Raw genomic sequence first — 19,346 nt, forward strand, 5'->3', positions numbered from 1 at the left:
GTGTCTTACAGATGCAATATCAAACAAGAGAGGTTCTGGTAACCCACTGGATACATGATGTAATGAGCCAATTTACAGTCTTAAATCAAGCATTTAAATCTTTTTCAATGCTCAGCAATTTTTCCCACCCAAGAAAGCTCTGTTGGCACAGCCAGCACCAATTGCCAGCATCTGGGGAGAGGATGGGGAGACAGTATAAATAAGGCTGTGTTATGTAGCTGTTTTCAAACCCACCCTAAGTGAGACATGGGCATCAAATGTGGAAGGTGCCACAACTCCCACGTCCTCTCAATACCTAACACTAGTGAAACAGTGATCAATATTTAGTTTGGCAAAAGAGTCTTGAAAGCTCTTACTGCTAATAGCATCTGAAATACTTTGAATACATTCGTATCACATATGGACTCTACAGGAATTTGTAAAATGCAAACAGAGAACTTTTATATCTAAGCATTCCAGCATGAGTAATTTTACTTAAACTCCTAGCGTAGACAAAGACCAAGAGATAACTGCTGATATAGTTTTGTAAACGGATAGATCTCAACTATCACTACAAACAATGACTCATGCAATTGAGTTTGAATTGAGCTAAACTCAAGGATGCCTAGAATCAAGACATCTACCTGATACATATAAAATGCATATATATCACCTCTGGAAAAAGCATTACTTAAGCTGTTTAGTAATATCCAGATGATGACATACCAAATTTTACATACCAAATTTTATACTAATTTAGTTGTCTTGCCTGCTTCCCCAGCTCACACTACACCAAAAGCAAATCTACAACCTGCGTTGTGCTGAAACTTATCCAATTAGGTATGCAAAAATGAAATTTAATTAAACAGCTCTGAAATACTCAGGTAAGCACTGAATGCCTTTGTTTTTAAACAGAGACTTGGGAAGGGGAAAAAAAAAACCAGAAAACTAGAGCAAAATATAACAAAACATGTCCAACTTGAAGAGTTCCAGATGGGGGTGGGGTGGGATATGTGTTTTGGGTTTGGTTTTTTTGTTTTGTTTTTGTTTGTTTGTCTGTTGTTCTGGGGGGGGGGGGGGGGGGGGGGGGAGTGGTGACACGCGGGCTGGGAGGGCAGTGTTGGTGGTTTTTGAGGGTTTTTCCCCCCATAAGCTACCGGTAAGTGCTTATCCTACACTTTAAAAGGACAAGTTCTAGAAGCTGACGAGGCAAAACCTTGCCTTGAACTGATCTGTCTCCTGGCTATAGCACCACTTGCTAAGACAGTAACAAAGTCTCTCAACTTTCCTGCCCGGAGAAAAGGAACTCTGAAGTACAGACACCACTGCAATGGTTAAGGGTAAGAAAATGTGTCTAATACATGTAACAATCTGCTCTGGATGACTAAGGAGGTAGATGTTTACAGGCACACACAAAAAATTCCAACTTAACCAGTGCAGTCCACAAAAACATGTTCTAGAAAACAGTCTGACAGTAAGGTATCAAAAGCACACAATTAACAGGTTTATACCCTAGTCTTTTAGGTGTTGGATATGAAGCTTCATGGCATAAGACTGCCACCACACAAAGCTGTGGCATGAAGTGAACTGAGGATGAGAAGTGAAACTGAATTTTCCACATTACACTAATCTCGAGAAATTACAAACTCTACTGACAATCAAACGCTGAATTCACTTAAATGCGCAGTCTAGCTCATCTGCAGAGATTTCTGAATTTTTCTAGATTCTCTTACTCAACAGTGCTGATTTTTTTACCATTCTGACATGATCAATGTCTAAACATTTACTCTTTTCTTCCTCGTGCTTCAATCTGGAATTAAAGCTCTTAACACTGTTAGACCAATTTTATCTCAGAAATTTAAAATAAATAAATAAATAAATAAAGAGTTTTCCATTAAGACCTACAACATCTTAAACTAATTGCTTTGACAGGTATCTTCAATCCTAACTATGATTGGTGGCCAAAAAAAAAGTAATTTAGTTCCCTGACAAGTAATCAAAAAGATACTTAATCTGAACATACTGTCCAAAATCTAAGGCCAAAAGGACAAGACTGAGTAGACCTGAAAACCAAGGTAAATTTAGAAAAATGCTGTTTCTGAACAGCAAGTGCAGAAATAAGGAGTCTTGGCCCTCACTGTTCTGTCTAGCAAGAATAACAGTTGTCCTTTGGACAGAAGGCCTCAAACATCCAACAATATTTTACCTTTATCTTGACTGGCTAGAGCCTTAACACCAACAGTTACAAAGCCTTTGAAAATACAGTTCTTGGAATAGTAACCTTACATTTTATGTCATTCAACAGCTAATAAACACCAGATGTTAAAGTCTTATTTCTGAACTTGACAGAAATCTGAGGGTATAAAATCAATAATAATACAGGACGCGTAACAGAATGATGCATGCCGCTTCATACCATCTCAATCAGGTGCAAATTATCAAATCTCCTTCTGACATGAGAGTGGAAGTTTCCTGGAGCTGAGCCTGAATTCAACTATTATGAATGATGCGTATCGATCTAAGGTGGTCCTCAAACTACATATATTTTCACACAGAAATTATAAATCATAGGATTCTGTTCTTTTTGTCTCATGTAGGTTGTCAGTACCAAATAATTTTGGAAATCCGTATTATATTGAATGGAAAAAATTCCATCTTGAACTGTAGGGCTTGGGGTGGGGACAGGATGTTACATGCTTCTGTACTATTTGAATACTTCTGAGTATTTGGAAGCACCAAAGCTTATTATTCCCTGGGTGACTTACTACATCAGTTGGTACCCTACCACCTGCTTAGTTTGTAAACACCAAGATTTCAGATGATTTCACTACAAAAGGAAACATCAGTAACCTTCAAAAAGGAGTGCAGCTCTAAACATGTACATTATGCTGAGAAAACTACCCAAATCATAGCAGGTAACAGGTTATTGATTTAAACCCACTATTTTCTGTCACTTCTACTTGGTTTAGGAATTATATCACCCTGTAATTACAGGTATCTAGATGGTTTTCCATATTACCTCCTGCCTCACACATACCAAGCCTATATAGTGCTTATAGTCCTAACTCAACACTTTCTTGTAGATCTTTTTTTCCCCAACAGGATGAAGAAGGGGATAACATCCATACATATCATTAAGCTAGATATAACTTGCCATTTTATCTCAGTAAGTGGGTGACTCAAAGCACAATTCAAAGTCAGCGACAGGCCAAGAAGCATTTTATTGCTCCTTCCTGAACATTAAGTGGTTATGTGCACTCTTCAGGGCAGGGCTGGAAAAGCTGTACCTTGCTTACACTGAAGCTCAGTCTAGAAAAGTAGACATTCAGTTCATTTTTCACTTTATGTAACTCAAGTTACACAGATTACCCATATCTCAGCAACACATTCAATGTAAACTGAATGCAAAGCTTAAACCACCACCAGGAAATGCCCCATACAAAATACTTCCCAAGTATCTGCTCTTTCAGTTGTTCTGTTATTTGGCTTTTTAAGAAGAACTACTTCCAAACCACTGCAATGCAAGAGCTCTAGAATTTCCCTTCAAGCAAGAGGGAAACCCAGCATAACAAGAAGGGTCTTCCTCTACAGCGATACAGCCCGCCTGCACCTTCCAACAGTCAGTCTTCCAGCAAAGGTGGTCGTTCACACAGCGCAAGTCCCAGCTCGTTACGGGACACTGCCAAGTGATTGACACATATATTGTATTTACTGGAAGAACACCCAGCTGCTGTAAACTTGAGCTTCTCACTCTTCTGTTACTGGAATACTTCAAAAGCTGTAGGGATTTAAAAAAAAAAAAAAAAAACAAACTTAAAACAACAAAAAAAAAGTTACTCCAAATTATAAAAATCACTGATTTTATATAAAGCCAGACACAGAACATGAAACAAACCATTACTTAATACCTAGAGCTAAAACTGGTAAATAGCGAAATCTTTCATTTTATATTTTAGATACCAACATAAATAGGTACATGGAATTCAGCCTGAAGAACTGAAATAGTACAGACACTAAGCCTGTTTCTGTACAAATACATTAGAAGGGGAGATTACTGAGTTTTGGTTAGAGGCCTGTTGGGTTTTCATAGGCTATGGTTTCCTTGACTCTGTCAGGAACTTACGTTAAACAGCTAGCGTCCTGTAGGTACCATGAAACATCTGTTTAAGTAATTTATTTACTTATGTCCAAGCAAGCTCCTTGTTCTTGCAAAAGGAGAAAGTTAAACTGCAGTGCACCAAAGGAAAAAGTCACTAAAGAGTGGAGAAAAGCAGTTTATTAAAACATAGAAACACAGGAAAATATCAAATCTTAATCAAGATGTGTTTTACTAAACAGACAAATCTCTTCCTGATTTTTGTCTCACTACATTTTTTACTTTTTTTTTTTTTTTTTAAGACTGTGTAACAGTCCTGGTTAACAACAATCTCCATGGCTGTTCACAAGTGGCTGTACACTTTCAGTATTGCCTCAACATAAATAAAAATGCACCCTTACATTTGTGTATTTAAATTCTGCATTGCCCTGTTCATACACTGGTATAATGTATTTCTCTGCAATACAAAGTTTCATAACACATTTCACAGTACATGGATTCATGCTCATTCCCATGGAAACCATCAGGGCCACGGGCACTGCAGAGTAACTTCCTTGTAGAAACCATAAAGCAGCCCCAGGATTTCAATTGTGCAAGCAGCAGGGCATTAGATGTTATCAGCACACTGTTAGGAGGCAGTGATATGACTATAATAAGATTAACATCCGAAATTCTGCTAGTTACAAGTGGGATAGAGCATTTCCCCAGGACTACTTAGTGTATCATTCCTCCTATTTCATAAATCTCACTGAACTCAAATCTTCTGAAAATATTCAGTACTTTAGGCAATTTTTGTAAATTGCCAATACAATTTATATTTATTATGTTTAATGAATTCAATACCTAACCATCATTTCAAGAATGAAAGTTGATTAATATACTCCTTTAGAGCACAACATATGGAAATTATATAGAAGCAGTAAAGGCAAGCAGGTTCAATATTTTCCGCTTGATACACGAGAGCCTTACTCTTACACTTCAACATACAGTCAGTACGTATGTTCTGTGTATTAGTGAATCACCATCGTTCAAATATTTATAGTGCTCACTGAGCTACTAGTGTATTTGCAAGTAAAAGGTTTTCTCTTCAGTATCAACTTCTAGCAGCTTCCTATAGAAAGATTTAGAGATGACAGCCAAAAGTCGCAATAGCAGATTTTATTTAGCAGCCTATTTTTTCATCAGATTGTGCCAAACTTATCATTTTGAAGCTGAAGAAAAACTGCAAGACAGTTACCCTTATCTATTTGGCTTTCAAAAATTAGTAAAATAAGGCAGAGCTAGATGGGGAGGAAGGAGTGGGGGCTGATCTGAGACTACTGATATTTTTCAAAGACCATACCCTGCACAACAGAACTGAAATATGGATGCTATTTTAGAATGTATTTTAAAATCATTACTTCCATATGCATTCAACAGATGCTTCCAAGTAACAGTAAAATCCCTACTGGACACGACTTCCATATCATTGTAACAATTTATAACTTTTTTGTGCAACAATTTTTTCCACATTCAAGCACTTATCCTTCCTGGCAAATGCTTGGTTATTGTGCTAAGGAGCTGTGACAGTCACAGACCCTCGTAGTAACAGGTAGTACAATCCAGAAAACCAAGCCTGGACTGAGTCTCAGTTTTCCTGCTGACTTAAAGCATAAACCTAATGGAGAAACATGAAAATCAATTCTTGCTGGTAAGATTCAGCTTCCCAGCCTTTCCAATAGAAGTAAGACTTGCCTTTGTATCACCATCTGAACATGGCCATGTGAAAACCACTTCCAGAACAACTCCATTTCCAGTAACAGCTACTGTGACAGTGAGATTAAAAACAACCATTCTAATATTATCATTGGGAGTGCCAATGGCTAAGGCAGGATAGCTTTCAGATTGTTCCCAAAAAGTGATACTATAGCTGCAGTAAATACCCTACATCTAAAGTTTAAAAAGCTTTAAACTAGGTGGGTTTTTTGCATTCATAATAATGTAATAGTAAAAAAGTAATTGAGTGCTCTTAAGTCCTCAAAACCCAGCCCTATGTTAATGAAGAATTTTGTCAATGAGATTGCTTATTTTCCTCAGATATGGATAAAAAAACCCAAATATTGACAAGAGTGACTTACATCTCCAACTAAAATCCTAAACATCAAAGGGGCACAACACTTGCTTAAAATCAATATGTATGTATACTGCATATTGCACAGGTAAGGGGCTCCATAGCAGGGATGCACAGCAAACAGACTGCAAAGCAGGATACAACGTTTAAGTAAAACAAAGGCAGAGACTGACAAGCCTTACACGCTCAAAGCAGCATCCTAACCCTCCTTTTCCAATAAAACACCAAATATTTATATAAGAAAATGGACTCCTGTGTGAACTTGAGTCAAAGGGACTGCGACCTGTGGATGAGTCCACATGGGAGCAGGACATCTTGAAGCATCTGTGGCTATGGATAAGCCCATGCCAGACCAAGTACATCTCAAAGCATCTATGGCCATGGTTACATCTGTGCTGCAGCAGGTATACCTCTGAAAGGATTGTTCCCCAGGGTAAGTCCACAGTGGAGAAGGAACACCTCAAACCATCTGCGTCTCTAAATACCTCCATGCTGCAGCAGGTACACCTTGAAGCAGCAGTGGCTGTGCCTAAGGTCATGCTGGGGCACCTCAAAGCATGTGGCCATGATAAGGCTCCATTTGGAGCAGGTACACCCCTAAGGGACTGCAGTCTGTGGATAAATCCAAGCAGGAGCAGGGGCAAGAGGAGGAGTTAATTGTAATGTTAAACCCTATGGTGTGGTCCAAAGGAACCAGGGGTGGAGACCGTAATGGAAACACCTTTAAACTGTTGTAACCTGGGATTTGAGTTGCATGTTATAGGAATAACTTACAGCAGGAACTCCTTGTTGCTAGCCAGGCTAGGAGCAAGGGGAATGGTTCACTGCAATGTTAAACCCTGTAACTTGACCTAAAGGGACCAGGAGTGGAGATTGTAATGGAAATACCTTTAAATTGTTGTAACCTATGCTTTGAGTTGCATGTTATAGGAATTACTACAGCAGGAACCACCTGAACCAGTGGGAGGACAATCCCTACAGTAGCAGTACAAGTGCAACAGTGACCGTACCCGAGTTGGCTTCGGTGCCCAATAATTCCACCCAACACACCATCTCTCCTGTCCTGAGTGACCACTATAACAGATGGACCCCAAAGTCATGGACTAAATAAACTCAATGGACATTCTGTGGACATTTTACAGACATTATATAGGGGTGGTCTACAGACTAAGAGAATGCTATCTGCGTATTATATCAAAGGAAGGGAAGAGAGTGAGGGTTAAATGAGGATGTACTGGATAGTGTGGGACCTGCGCATGACACAAATGGTATGGAAAACTGGGTAGAGAATGTGCTGGTTTTGACAGCGACAGAGTTAATCTTCATAGTAGCTGGTATGGGGCTGCATTTTGCATTTGTGCTGAAAACAGTGTTGATAATTCAGGGATGTTTTTGTTACTGCTGAGCAGCACTTACACAGAGCCAAGGACCTTCCTGCTTCTCCCACCATCCCACCAGTGAGTTGCTGGGGTAAATATGGAAAAATAACACACAAAGTAATCATACCCATAAAATGTCTCTGACAAAAAAAGATTAATAAAAAAAGACTATAGCAACAGTAAGTTGAAAATCCATTACCTTTCGTCAAAGACTAGGAGGAAAAAAAAAAGAAAGAGACTTGATCCTCTTTTTACAAGGCCTCTCATAAGGTCTAAGATTTATTTAAAAGATGGAAGAAAAAGTCCTAAGATGTAATAGGGCATAAATGATGCATATTTTCTACATACCACAAAGGGCCTTTCAGAATCTGTGCCTGCTCTATCTTGTAACCTTCCTTCAACTATACCATGCTGCAGGTCAGCTGCAAAGGTCTACTTTTGTTACAATAAACTGTAAACCAAAACAGAATATTAAACAATGTTTCAGTGTGCAGGAAGACATAATACATTGTCTCAGCAAAGCCAGGAATTGTCACTTCCCCACTAATGAACACCCCAGTCAAATTTAACACCTAAGACAGACACAAAGGTAGTGCTTATCTCATTTGTTTCTGATGCAACATTTTAATCATTAAAATGTTGTTTATTTGAAAGATATTTGGTGGAAATACTCTTTTGCTTGGTACTTTTAACACAGCCAAGTAAGTATCACAAGATTTACTGTTTTCAACAGCTACACATACATAATTACCAGGCAAAAGACCAGTTTAATATGCACATAACAGGAACAAGACATAATGAGAAGTTTAACTGTTAATGACAGTAGTGTAGAAGGCAACACATTAATTCTCCTTGCATGCAGCAACGCAGCGGGAAAAAAGAAAAAAAAAAAAAAAGGTTGTTTTGAAATAGTATTTCCCCTTCAAATTTTGAAGTGTAAAACTCCTCAACACATTTAAGCCACCTCCACATTTAGATTAACTCCTTTTGTCAGCATACTAGTTTCATGGTATGAAGTGATACCAGATGTTCTAGTTTTAAATGCCTCACTAGAGTATACTTACATGACACTCAGTAGATGCTGAGTGCACCAATGCACTCTTACAAATCATTTAAAGTTTGTGCTCTGTTAGCAAGTATACCTCCTATCCATTGACAAAATACACTGAAATTTTAAATCCTCGGACCACCATGATCAGGGTACTTAACACATTTCAGGTTAAGAAATCTTCACTAAGCCTGAAAAGTGTTATATTCTAAGGAGGCCCTTGACCCTTCAACTTGCCAGTACACATCAATGCTTTGTCTTCTGAATGTAAACACAGACTGCATGCCAGAAGTTCCCCTCTGGGTTAGATTCAAACAACTCATTGAACCTGAAGATTAATAGAAAGTATATACATATTACCCAACTCATACAAAACGCTTGTCTTCATGGTTCAAAGTATCCATGAACACATCAAGTTAGTATTCAATTCACACACAAACTCTCAGTGCCAGCATAATCCAATCTAAATTTTTAAGAAAACAGGTCAAGAAAAAGTCAAAGAGATTAAACGTCAACTTGAAATTTTATCTGAAGTCCTTTGGAGGACACACAAAACAATACAGTCTGAAGGACATTATATTCTAAAATCCCATTCTATAGCTCTGCAATGTCAAGACCCTTACAGAGAACAGCAGGCAGAACACCAAGAGTCTGGGCATTCTTTCCAAGTCTTCAAAAAGGGTAAAGTATAAGAGAAGAAACCACAAGAAAAGCTAGGAAATGCACTATCTTCACAACTGAAGAAATGTCAAAGGTTTTTAGCCAGTTCAATACAGGCTTCACTGTTATTACCAATTACTCCATTACTATGGAAATTGATCACTTTCTTTCCAGGAGTGTCAAAAGTTGTCATTTTAAAAAGTCCTTAAATAAACATTTGCAAGATGGGTCTCAAAAACTGATATTCAGTAAACATTGTACATTATTTCATTTACTATGATCAAACATGTCATCCTAAAGAGCTCCTCACTCAATAAGCTAAATAGGCTTTCCCTATTAACAGCTGGGGATACAAATCCTATCTATCATACACCTTGAGGACAAAAAGGGCTGGTAATAGAAAACAAGGCACAAGCAACTTAAATACCACAGCTAAGAGCAGAGTAATCACTGAAAAACAATTCAATAATGTTAGGGCGTTTTTAAAAAGATAGGTAAAAACATGTAAGTCTATGTTAAAAAAAAAAAAACAACACCACACAAGAACTCTACATACCATAGATGAGAATGCAAACCATTAGGCACATGACACCATCACCAAATCAGGGATGATGTAACGATGCTTAAAGTAACAATCTTTGATTAAATCAGTCGTATCTGACACAAGAGTAATATCTACACTACAGCCACACTGGTGCAAATACAAGTGCAGACAAGGCCTACAGCTTCTCACCATCTTCTTGACATATTTGTGTATTAGCCAATGTATATTTTTATTCAATATAAATGAACTGACAAGTATATCTTAAGGTTTAGCTTAAGTTCTATACAAACTTCAAGAAGTACACCTAAATATATATATATTCAAAGACTCAGAATTAAGTAGCTGGAACAAGTATTACTTGGCATTAGAAGGTAATCTTGAGTATTAACATGGCCTCCAATCCTTATTTCAGAGTCTGATGATTTAAAGATTCAGGTATCCCTCACTCACTGCTATACATGAAGGCTTCTGTTAAAAGCTCTAGCAATATTTAATTAACTACAGAATGGCAATTTGTTACTAATATTAAGGCTTTCCACATCAGCAGCTATGAAGACAAAGGAATAGAAACCTATAGCCATTTTGAGAAGCCTACATAACTTTTGCTATTTTCTACAATATGTAAAATGTGTGCAATGGGCATAAGTGTAAAAATAATTTATACATAGTGGTTTAATAAAAAAGGAAACATCATCCCCATTAATGAAATAAGAGCAATGCACATATGCTTTAGCATGTTGTTATGCAAGAGCAATATATAAGAAAACCTTAGTCTGTCACACTGTTCTCCAAAAGCATTACTGGATATAGTTTTCTGAATGCATGCATAAATTCAAGAGGTTAGGATTTAAAAAAGAAAAAAAGTCATACATTGGTGCTTAAGAATTTAGTCATATGAGGAATTACTTTACTTTTACTCTGCCTTCCTAGAATAACCTCATGCACAAGTTGTGCAGTGCAAACGCTTCCCAGTAACAACATACTTACTCTGAAGGCAAGCTTGATCAATAAAAAACACTTATTTGGCCTAGCAGCCAGCATACTTGCCTTGCTAAAAGATCCCCATCTCCCAACGCAGAGCTGTTATCTTGCTAGAGGAAAGTTTCCATATATCCATTACCTACATACTACTGGTCAGCCATGACCCACAACCCACCACATGGAGTAATTCTGGTTTTGAATATCAGTTCAGTTTCTCTATTACAAAAGCTTTCGTGCTCATCTAGTAAAAATATCTTGCCTGATCTTACATCTCCAAGTGTGATATACCAGTTCATCTCCGCTTTCACAGTTTTATATCTTGCCTGATACAACTTCTAAAATTGTGAGAACTGCAGAAATATGTCAAGGAAGCCCTTGGTAAATGCAATTTTAGACAGCTGAGTAGGGTTAGAAGTTTTACTAAAAAAGCATTCCAGAAAAGTCTCCAAGCTTTGATGGAAATTCAGAATCTCTTATTAGGACTACACCATTTCCCAGTACTTCCAACAGTAGACTACATAAAAACTGGAGAGTCTGCATGCTGCTCCCTTATACAAAGCTCAGCTTTCTGGTATCCCAGGAATAAGCTTATCTAAGAGTACAAGTTTGCAAGATTAGGCTACGTAGCAACAGGAAACGAGCCTGCAAATGAAGAAAACCCACCAAAGCCTCACAACACCCTACAGCCATCAACCTACTACTTCCAGTAAAGCAGTGTAATACTGACCCTAAATAATGTTATCATACCTGTGATTACTTTGTTGAAAAGGACACTAATCTTGCAAAAGCAAATGCTGAAGAATCACTACAAACATGAAACAAGGTTACCCTGCAAACTTCCAATGTAATTAGGCAGCAAATGGGAAGACAGGACTTCTTAATGACAAACCCAGCTCGCTCCACTTGCTCTCATGGTCACAGCATAGTTGCTTTAGTACCTGAGTTTCTCTATGCTCTTTGCCTCATTTACTCACTTTGCTGCGTGAGAAAAAGGATGCAAAGATACTACAGAGCAAACAGCTAGCACCTATACAGTTAAAGGCTATAATCCAATGCATATTTAAGAGGCCAAATAAAAATTGCACCAGCAGAACAGTGGGGGGGGGGGGGGGGGGGGGAGGAATTAAGAGATAATAAATATGATATGCAGCTGATCAGACTTGTTCATTACACTCTCTTCTACAATTATAATGGCTCTTTAAAACTGCAGGTGCAAGAAATCCAAGTACCTTTACCATTCATCCAGGAAGCATAAAATTAACACTGTATTTCCCTTTTACCCTCTCTCATTTCAAATTTTCCACTGGAAAACAAGTAAACAGCAGCATTCTGGAAACAACAGCAATATTCCACAAGTGGGTTTACATCTGAAACCCTGTACAACAGAGTAGTGTTTAATGACACAGCCATAACATCAAACAAAACCAGACATTTTTTTGTTACATTATCTCTGTGGTATAATGCAGATCCCAAATAGGTATAGGGAGAAGAATGAAAAAGGGGAAAGATGATGTTTGTTGCCTTTAAGGAAACAAACACCAAGTCACAAAAAAAACAAACAAACAAACAAAAACAAAACAAAACAAAAAAAACCACACAAACAAACAAACCCTGAAGCAGATGTTCATGTGATTCCATGAAAAGGATATTTTCAATACAGCTCTCTGTATAAATCAACAATACAGTCCCACTGCCCGCACTCCCAGAAAATATGGGATTTTTAGGGACAGCTACAAAAGTTTTAAGTATGCAATTGAAGTTTAACTTCAGATTTAAGACCAGTTTTGTAGAAATAAGAAAAACTAAAATTTACACCCAAATTTACAAATTCAGATCACTCAGACTAATTTTAAGTACAAGAATCTTGTAAAAGTTCCAACAAATTTATGGACTTTATTCTGCATTTTGACATCACTAAAAGCAATCATTTGGTAACCTAACCTCCTCCCTTGCTTTCTTGCAAGAAACAGGAATGCACAAATATATTTCCTTTTCGTAGATTAACACTGAAGGTCACTTGACTGCACAGGTAGGTACTCACAGAAGAAAACTGCTAGGCCTGTTCAGCAAACCTGAAAATTTCTTTCCATGCAAAGGAATAACTACTGCTTATGTTCTAAAATCCATCAGCTTAGAGTTTGAAATTTATTGCACCTTACTAAAGGAAAAGAATAAGGTCAGTGAACCAAATCTGATTAACTTCAGCAGCTGAATTCCAAAAAAATCAGCCCCTACTAAAGAATTTCTAGAATACAACAAAAAGTCCATCAACACCTCTTGCCAAAAAAAAAGAAAAAGGTAAGAAAATTATGGCATTGTTTTACATTTATTTCAGATAGCATGTGATAATCATTAACCCTTTAAGGAAGATCCTGAGACTGGTTTTTGAGTCCTTTGCTTTGAAGGGTCACAAAACTGAAACTGAAAATCTAGCAAGCTTGTAAGCATTGAAGGAATGGCTCACAAAGTCATGCACAATCTAGTCCAAACTACATCCATGAATTCTGTCAGAAATATATAAGTGTTCAAGCTATAATACATTTCTTATACCTGGACCACACTAGCTACAGAAAAAATCACAATGGCCTCCAGCAAGTGTAGTAAAAACCACAAATTACAACATTTGTTCTATCTTTTGCTACTTCTCCATTCAACAGGCAAAAGCGATCAGACAATCCACTGCACACCAGTAACTGGGAAGAAAACCTATGTTCTGTCCTTCCTTGCACTCCTCACACACGCACTCCCCCCACGGCTGTGCTATTCTTTCTCTTCGATACGTGAAGCTTAGAAAAAGCGTATGTTATATATCCTTTCTTTCGATGAAAAAGTGAACAGAGACAAAATTTAATTATCTGCAAGAGACTCCTGGATGTCTGGTCACAGCCACAACATCTCCAATCTCTGAGTGGCATGCCTGCAATTAAATACAGCTGCAATCAACTGTGAATGCAGCTGGTACATCTGGAACTAGCTGCCCTGATCTACTACCAGGCAGGTCAGAGTACTCAGAAGCCTCGGAACTAATAATAAACCAAAGTAATTTTTAGTCTTCTTGTGTCTGAATTCTGTTTAAATTAATGCTCTCAAATGGCAAGAGATGATCATAAGGTGATCTTAACTCTGTACTTCTTTTAAAGCACAACTACAAAACACTTTGAGGTGACCACATCAGCTACACACGTTCCAATACCAAGACACTGAGTCAGTAGACTTATTAGTCTAGTTCCCTATGGAAGGGAAACTTATATAATGTGAATTGGGCCTGGCTGAGCCCCACTGCAGCCCACATAGTGCTGTGCTTGTATTGGTAGCTAGAAACGGGGTGACAACACACCAGTGTTTTGACCGGTGCTGAGCAGTGCTCACACAGCACCAAGGCTGCTTCTCCAACCTGCCCCATCACCACCAGCAGGCTGGGGGTCGGCAAGATCTTGGCAGGGGACATGGGTCAGCTCTCCGGCTGAAGTGACCAATGGGACATTCCATACCATATGACATCTGCTCAAATATAAAAGCTAAGAGAAACGAGGAGGAAGGCGGGGCATTCATTATGACATTTATCTTCCAGGGCAATCACTATGCATACTGAAGCCCTGCTTCCTGAGAAGTGGCCAATCCGCCTGCTGATGGGAAGTAGAGAATAACATCTTTTGTCTTTCTCCACTTCCAGGTGCGTGACTTTTGCTATTGCTTCTTTAAACTGCCCTTATCATGACCCACAAGGGTTTTTTTCCATCTTATTTTCTCACCCCCATTCTGCTGAGGAGCGATAAAGCAGCTTGGTGGCACCTGGCATCCAGCCAAGGTCAATCCACTACATGATGTCATGTTCATCCTATACTTCCAAAGCTGCTACTGATTTCATTAAACTTAGGAAACTAAATTTACTTCTTCAAGAGTGCTCTCCTTCCTATGGACTCCATGCAAACAGACAGCTGAGTAAAGAGACCACCTGAAGAATAAGCTCACTCACCTCCTAAAAATGCCTTTAGAAAGCTATCCACAGAAGGTAAAAAAAATTGTGTACTCCAAATGGACAAAACTTTAAGAAGGTGTGAACTAATTACGTCCAAAAGCCTACTGTAAAAACCCAGTCATGCTTTTGCTTCCCCCCCGACCCCTGTTCTTGTATTAAAATCATCATTTGTTCCCCTGTGATTATTGCAGATGGACACTTGCTATAAAATTTACAATTACTGTTTCTAAGAAGTCCAGAAGGCTTTGAAGAGTCTTCATAAAGCTCCTTGCAGTCATAATCATCACAAATTTGAGTTACTGGGCAAGTGCTACCCTCTCAAAAAAGCAGAAACATGAGAAGGTTGCAGACAGAAATATCCTATACATGTGATCACCAGTACTGTGAAAGCAAGTTTTCTTTGGGCTACTTGAGTGGAATGAACATAATGGAATCTCTATCCAAATTTCTACAACAGCAAGCAAAGACAACAAAATGTGATGTATTGCACTCATCTTCTGATCTTTTTTTCAGGATGGCCAAAAACAAATATACAAAATCTTACATCTCATCTGAAAGAAAAAGCACATTATAACTGTAAGTTTCTGGAGTTATTTTTTACCCTGCAATTCCTAATTTCTTAGAAAGACTGACCACTTGCACTGGAAACTGCTTTCACTATAGGTTTATTCCTTAAGCAAACAAGTTTTCTGACATGCTGCTACATCAACAAAAGCTCAATATAAAACCTGAAACACATTGGATACTTTGTTTGTTGAACGAATACAAGCTGAATCCACCCAAGCACTTCCTGATGGCATCAACCAGTGACATATTAGGACTTCCCATAATATGCAACTAAACACACATTATTCTTTACAATTGCACACATACTTATATAGCTTAAACGTCCCTCCTCACTAGGAATGAGTTAAGCACAGTGATCTGTAGAACAAGCACAGGCTGCCACTACCGATCTTTATTACTCAATAAACACAAAGTAGTCACAATATTGTCTTAAAAGGGGTAACAGAAATCTCGTATTTCTATTCACCACTTTGCTTAAGCTGCAATACCCATACAGCTCAGTAATTCAGAAGATGACCAGTTCCAAACACCTCAAAGATGCCTTATTTAACAAACCTCCTCAGCATCAATGGCTCTGAACCCACACGCAATCAGTGTCTTTTTCTATATTGTAAAAACAACTGTATAAAGTCAAATTTTTTTTTTATACTGCAGTCATTCCTCACATTCCTGAGCTAGATGAAGAATACCATCCACTTCTGCTTATCACACCTTACAAAAGGCATTCCCCATTCAAAACTGTCAGTATCGCTGTACACATAGATAGTTTTGTCTGCTACAAATGTCTCAAAAATGAATCAGAAAATAAAACCATGTTCAAGCTATCAAAAATAGAATGCATTACACACAAAAATGATGCAGTAACTAGCCATATGTACCATTTGATGACTGAGACCTTAACTATCTAGCAGAAAAGCTAACAAAAAAAGGGTACAAACTTGTATTTTTCCTGTCCTTTTTCTCAAAATATGAAGACTGGAAATCTACATTCACATTTAATTTCAGGAGCATTTTATAAACAAGCATTCAGGTACTTCAAGTTATGAAGTGTCTACAATGTGACAGTTCTCTCTGTCCTCCTAAATTTTGGTGCTATTATACATGCAAAATACTCCAATAGTATGAACATTTTTAAAAGTTATGTGAATTTAGCCTCTCTTATTAGCTAGGGTTTCATTGTTAGCTTTTACTTCTGCCATGGCAGTGCTTTTTAATTTATTGCTGTTACCTGAAACAAAATTGCTAAATCCAAATTATACCATTACATAATAAAATAAGGAATTATTCAGGTTAACATAAGAAAGGGTTTAACTATAGGATGGTCTACTTGCACTAGATTTAAGGAGGCGGCCAGCAAAGCAGGTATTGGTGCATCATTATGTATTATATTTTAAGGTAACATAATGATGCTTAGAACTTCTCTGCATTACTAACAATATTTTCTTTTACTTTACTTTTCCTCTGAAATAACAAGCTTTCTAAAAATACCTTCACATTCTCACAGTCTCATGCATCTTCTATTTTGGATACACAGACCCAAAAGCAACCTACATACCGTACCTTTCCTTTCAAAGCAGTCCCATTTGAAAGGATTACTTATGACACTGCCAAGAGATGAGGCGCCAGCAGAGAGAAAGAGATCGCCAACTTCCATGATGCCCACTAAAATTCATCCCTAGTTTTGGCATGTAATCACCCCAGTCATCACCAAGAAGACTGACAAAGTCTCATTACTTTGTAACAGCACAGGTGACACTTTCAAATAAGATATGAGAAACATTTTAGCAGAATTTCAGTAAGACTTCAAAGGACTTGCAATAGGAGTCACCTTACAAAGCAAGCAAATTTATGCCAATGCCTCTGCCTCTGTTCACCACAGGTGTCACGGAAGTTTGTGAACCACTTAGTGTCCCAAGAACACTTTATGTAAGGCCCACTGGGAGACATCTTCAGCAGGTGAAAAGGTGCAAGCTTTCAACTGTTTTCAGTAAGTCGGCTTCCTCTGTACAGACTCCATGCAAGAGGCACCACTGTGCTGTACCGGAATATAATACACAAGAAGGGGGAGAAGCATAAAACAAAAAGTAATCACAGGCATTTGTTGGAGTTTCAGAAGCAGACCATGAGGGCCACTCACAATTGATTTGAATGAGCAGTAGCTCACAAAGCAGATTACACATCTGATAGAGAGCAGTTTTGAAACATCTGATCTCTATATTTCATTAAAGCAGGAACAAAAGAAATCAAATGTAACAGTTGTTACTAAGTCCAAAACTGACCAAACAGCTTTTACACCCACAGAAACTCAATTAAAGGTGCCAACCTGTATCCTGCTCTTCACTATTCCTTTTCATTGTTCCCCCAAACTTCCTAATAAAAATACCCACACAGCACACTGTCCGTCTGGCAGTAGCCTACTTGCAACCGCAGCAGTCTGCTGTCAGCTGCTATATTTTCAGGGCTATGTTTCACAACTGGCCATTTTTCACCACTCCTTGAAAATGCTATATGTACCAAAGCACCAGATAATCAGACAGATGAACTGAATATTGCAGAAATACTTCTGTTAAAATTTTCTATTTCATAAGAACCACTATACACAAATAAGTTATTCTTCCTCTTCCCAGGTATTTATTACACCATACAACTCCAGGATAATGGCTGGGGACTATCGCTAATAAATGCCAAGTAGGCTCCAAAGCTTGCCTCAAAATTATGTCTTCCTTCTCATTACTGGTATATCCATTCTCCTTCACGCTTCAGCTGTAAAGTGTTCTGGTGACACTTGGCAAATATAGGAAGTAACAAACAATGCTTCTACCCTTAAAAAGTTTAAGTGAGTATTTTTTCCCCAAACTGTATCATTAAGAGTTACTATCAACCATATGAGACATGAACTGACACAAAAATAGCCAGCAGCAAAGCCAAGAACCAACTTCAGTGGACGCTCTTCCACTTCAGGTCTGCACAGATTGCCTCTATTAGGATGGCTCCATACTGTGCTAAGTCCCTTCAGTCTGTCACTTCATGGGATTTCTTATGAAGAAAACACAGTAGGTGCTGCCAGCCCTAACAGAGAAGAGGAAAACCCACCGTGCTTGCCACCTCTTACACCTGCGTAGCTTTCAACTGTCTGAGGTATGAAAGGTGGAAACACAAAACCCGGGCACCGGGGCAGAGGAGCTGAAGGATGAAAGGGCGTATTTAAAAAACATTAATTTCTGCCCTGTCCCCGTCCTCGCTTACCCAAGGGAGGGCGCCGCTCCGCTCCCCACGGGTGAGCAGAGGCGGGGGCTGGCCACGGGTGAGGAAGCTCGGCGGGAAGGCTAAACCACCCGCGCCCCTCGGGTCGCCGCGGCGGCCCCGGGACGGCCTGTCCCCCAGCCGCAGCACCGCCCCACGGACGGGACCGGCCCCGCCGGCGGCTCCACGCGGCCGCGCCGTCCCGCCCATCCCTCCGCCAGCGGTGGCCCCGACCCCTCCGCTCACCAGCCCGTCGATCTGCACTTGCTTGACGGCCGAGTCGCCCGTGGCGGCGGCCTTGCCTTTGCCTTTCGAGGCGCCGAAGCTGCTGCCGGCACCCCCGGAGCCTTCCTTGCGCGACGCCATCTTTCCCCTCGCACCGGCCGGAAAGAGAAAAGTGAAACACCGGAAGCGACAGCGAGGCCGCGGCGGCGCGCAGGGAAAGGGCTCCGGGCGGAAACACGCGCAGAGCCTTCCCTCAGGGCCCCGGCGTTCTCCGCGAGGGGCGGCCCTCGCCTGGCCTCGCCAGCCAACACGGTAGTCTCAGGTGCGCCTGGAGAAGGAGAAACCCTGTGCCTCAGTGCAGGAAGCCTGTGGCCATCCCAACTCGCCCCGCCTGGGACGGAAGAGGGGCCAAGGAGGCCTTCTAAGGCCTTCCTCCTCTCCACATGCCTGTTGGCCCCTTGCAAACCGTTTATGGCAACCGGAGAACCTCCCGCTGTGCATTTCCGTGGCTTCCTTGGGCCAGTCTGGTGCTTAT

The 19,346-nt window shown here is 39.5% G+C and overlaps 1 protein-coding gene across 1 annotated transcript in view; it reads right to left on the reverse strand.

Annotated features, from left to right (window-relative positions):
• The window catches only part of EIF3H (eukaryotic translation initiation factor 3 subunit H), an 88,873-nt gene extending 69,880 nt beyond the window's left edge, over positions 1 to 18,993 (reverse strand). The window contains exon 1 of the mRNA XM_040586177.1: positions 18,833 to 18,993. Coding sequence (XP_040442111.1) covers positions 18,833 to 18,952 — 120 coding nt within the window. The 5' untranslated portion in view covers positions 18,953 to 18,993. The remainder of the gene's footprint in view (positions 1 to 18,832) is intronic.
• Between the last annotated feature and the right edge of the window lie 353 nt (positions 18,994 to 19,346).

The sequence above is a fragment of the Falco naumanni genome, chromosome 3, assembly GCF_017639655.2.
Source record: "Falco naumanni isolate bFalNau1 chromosome 3, bFalNau1.pat, whole genome shotgun sequence".
NCBI classification, from domain to species: Eukaryota; Metazoa; Chordata; class Aves; order Falconiformes; family Falconidae; genus Falco; species Falco naumanni.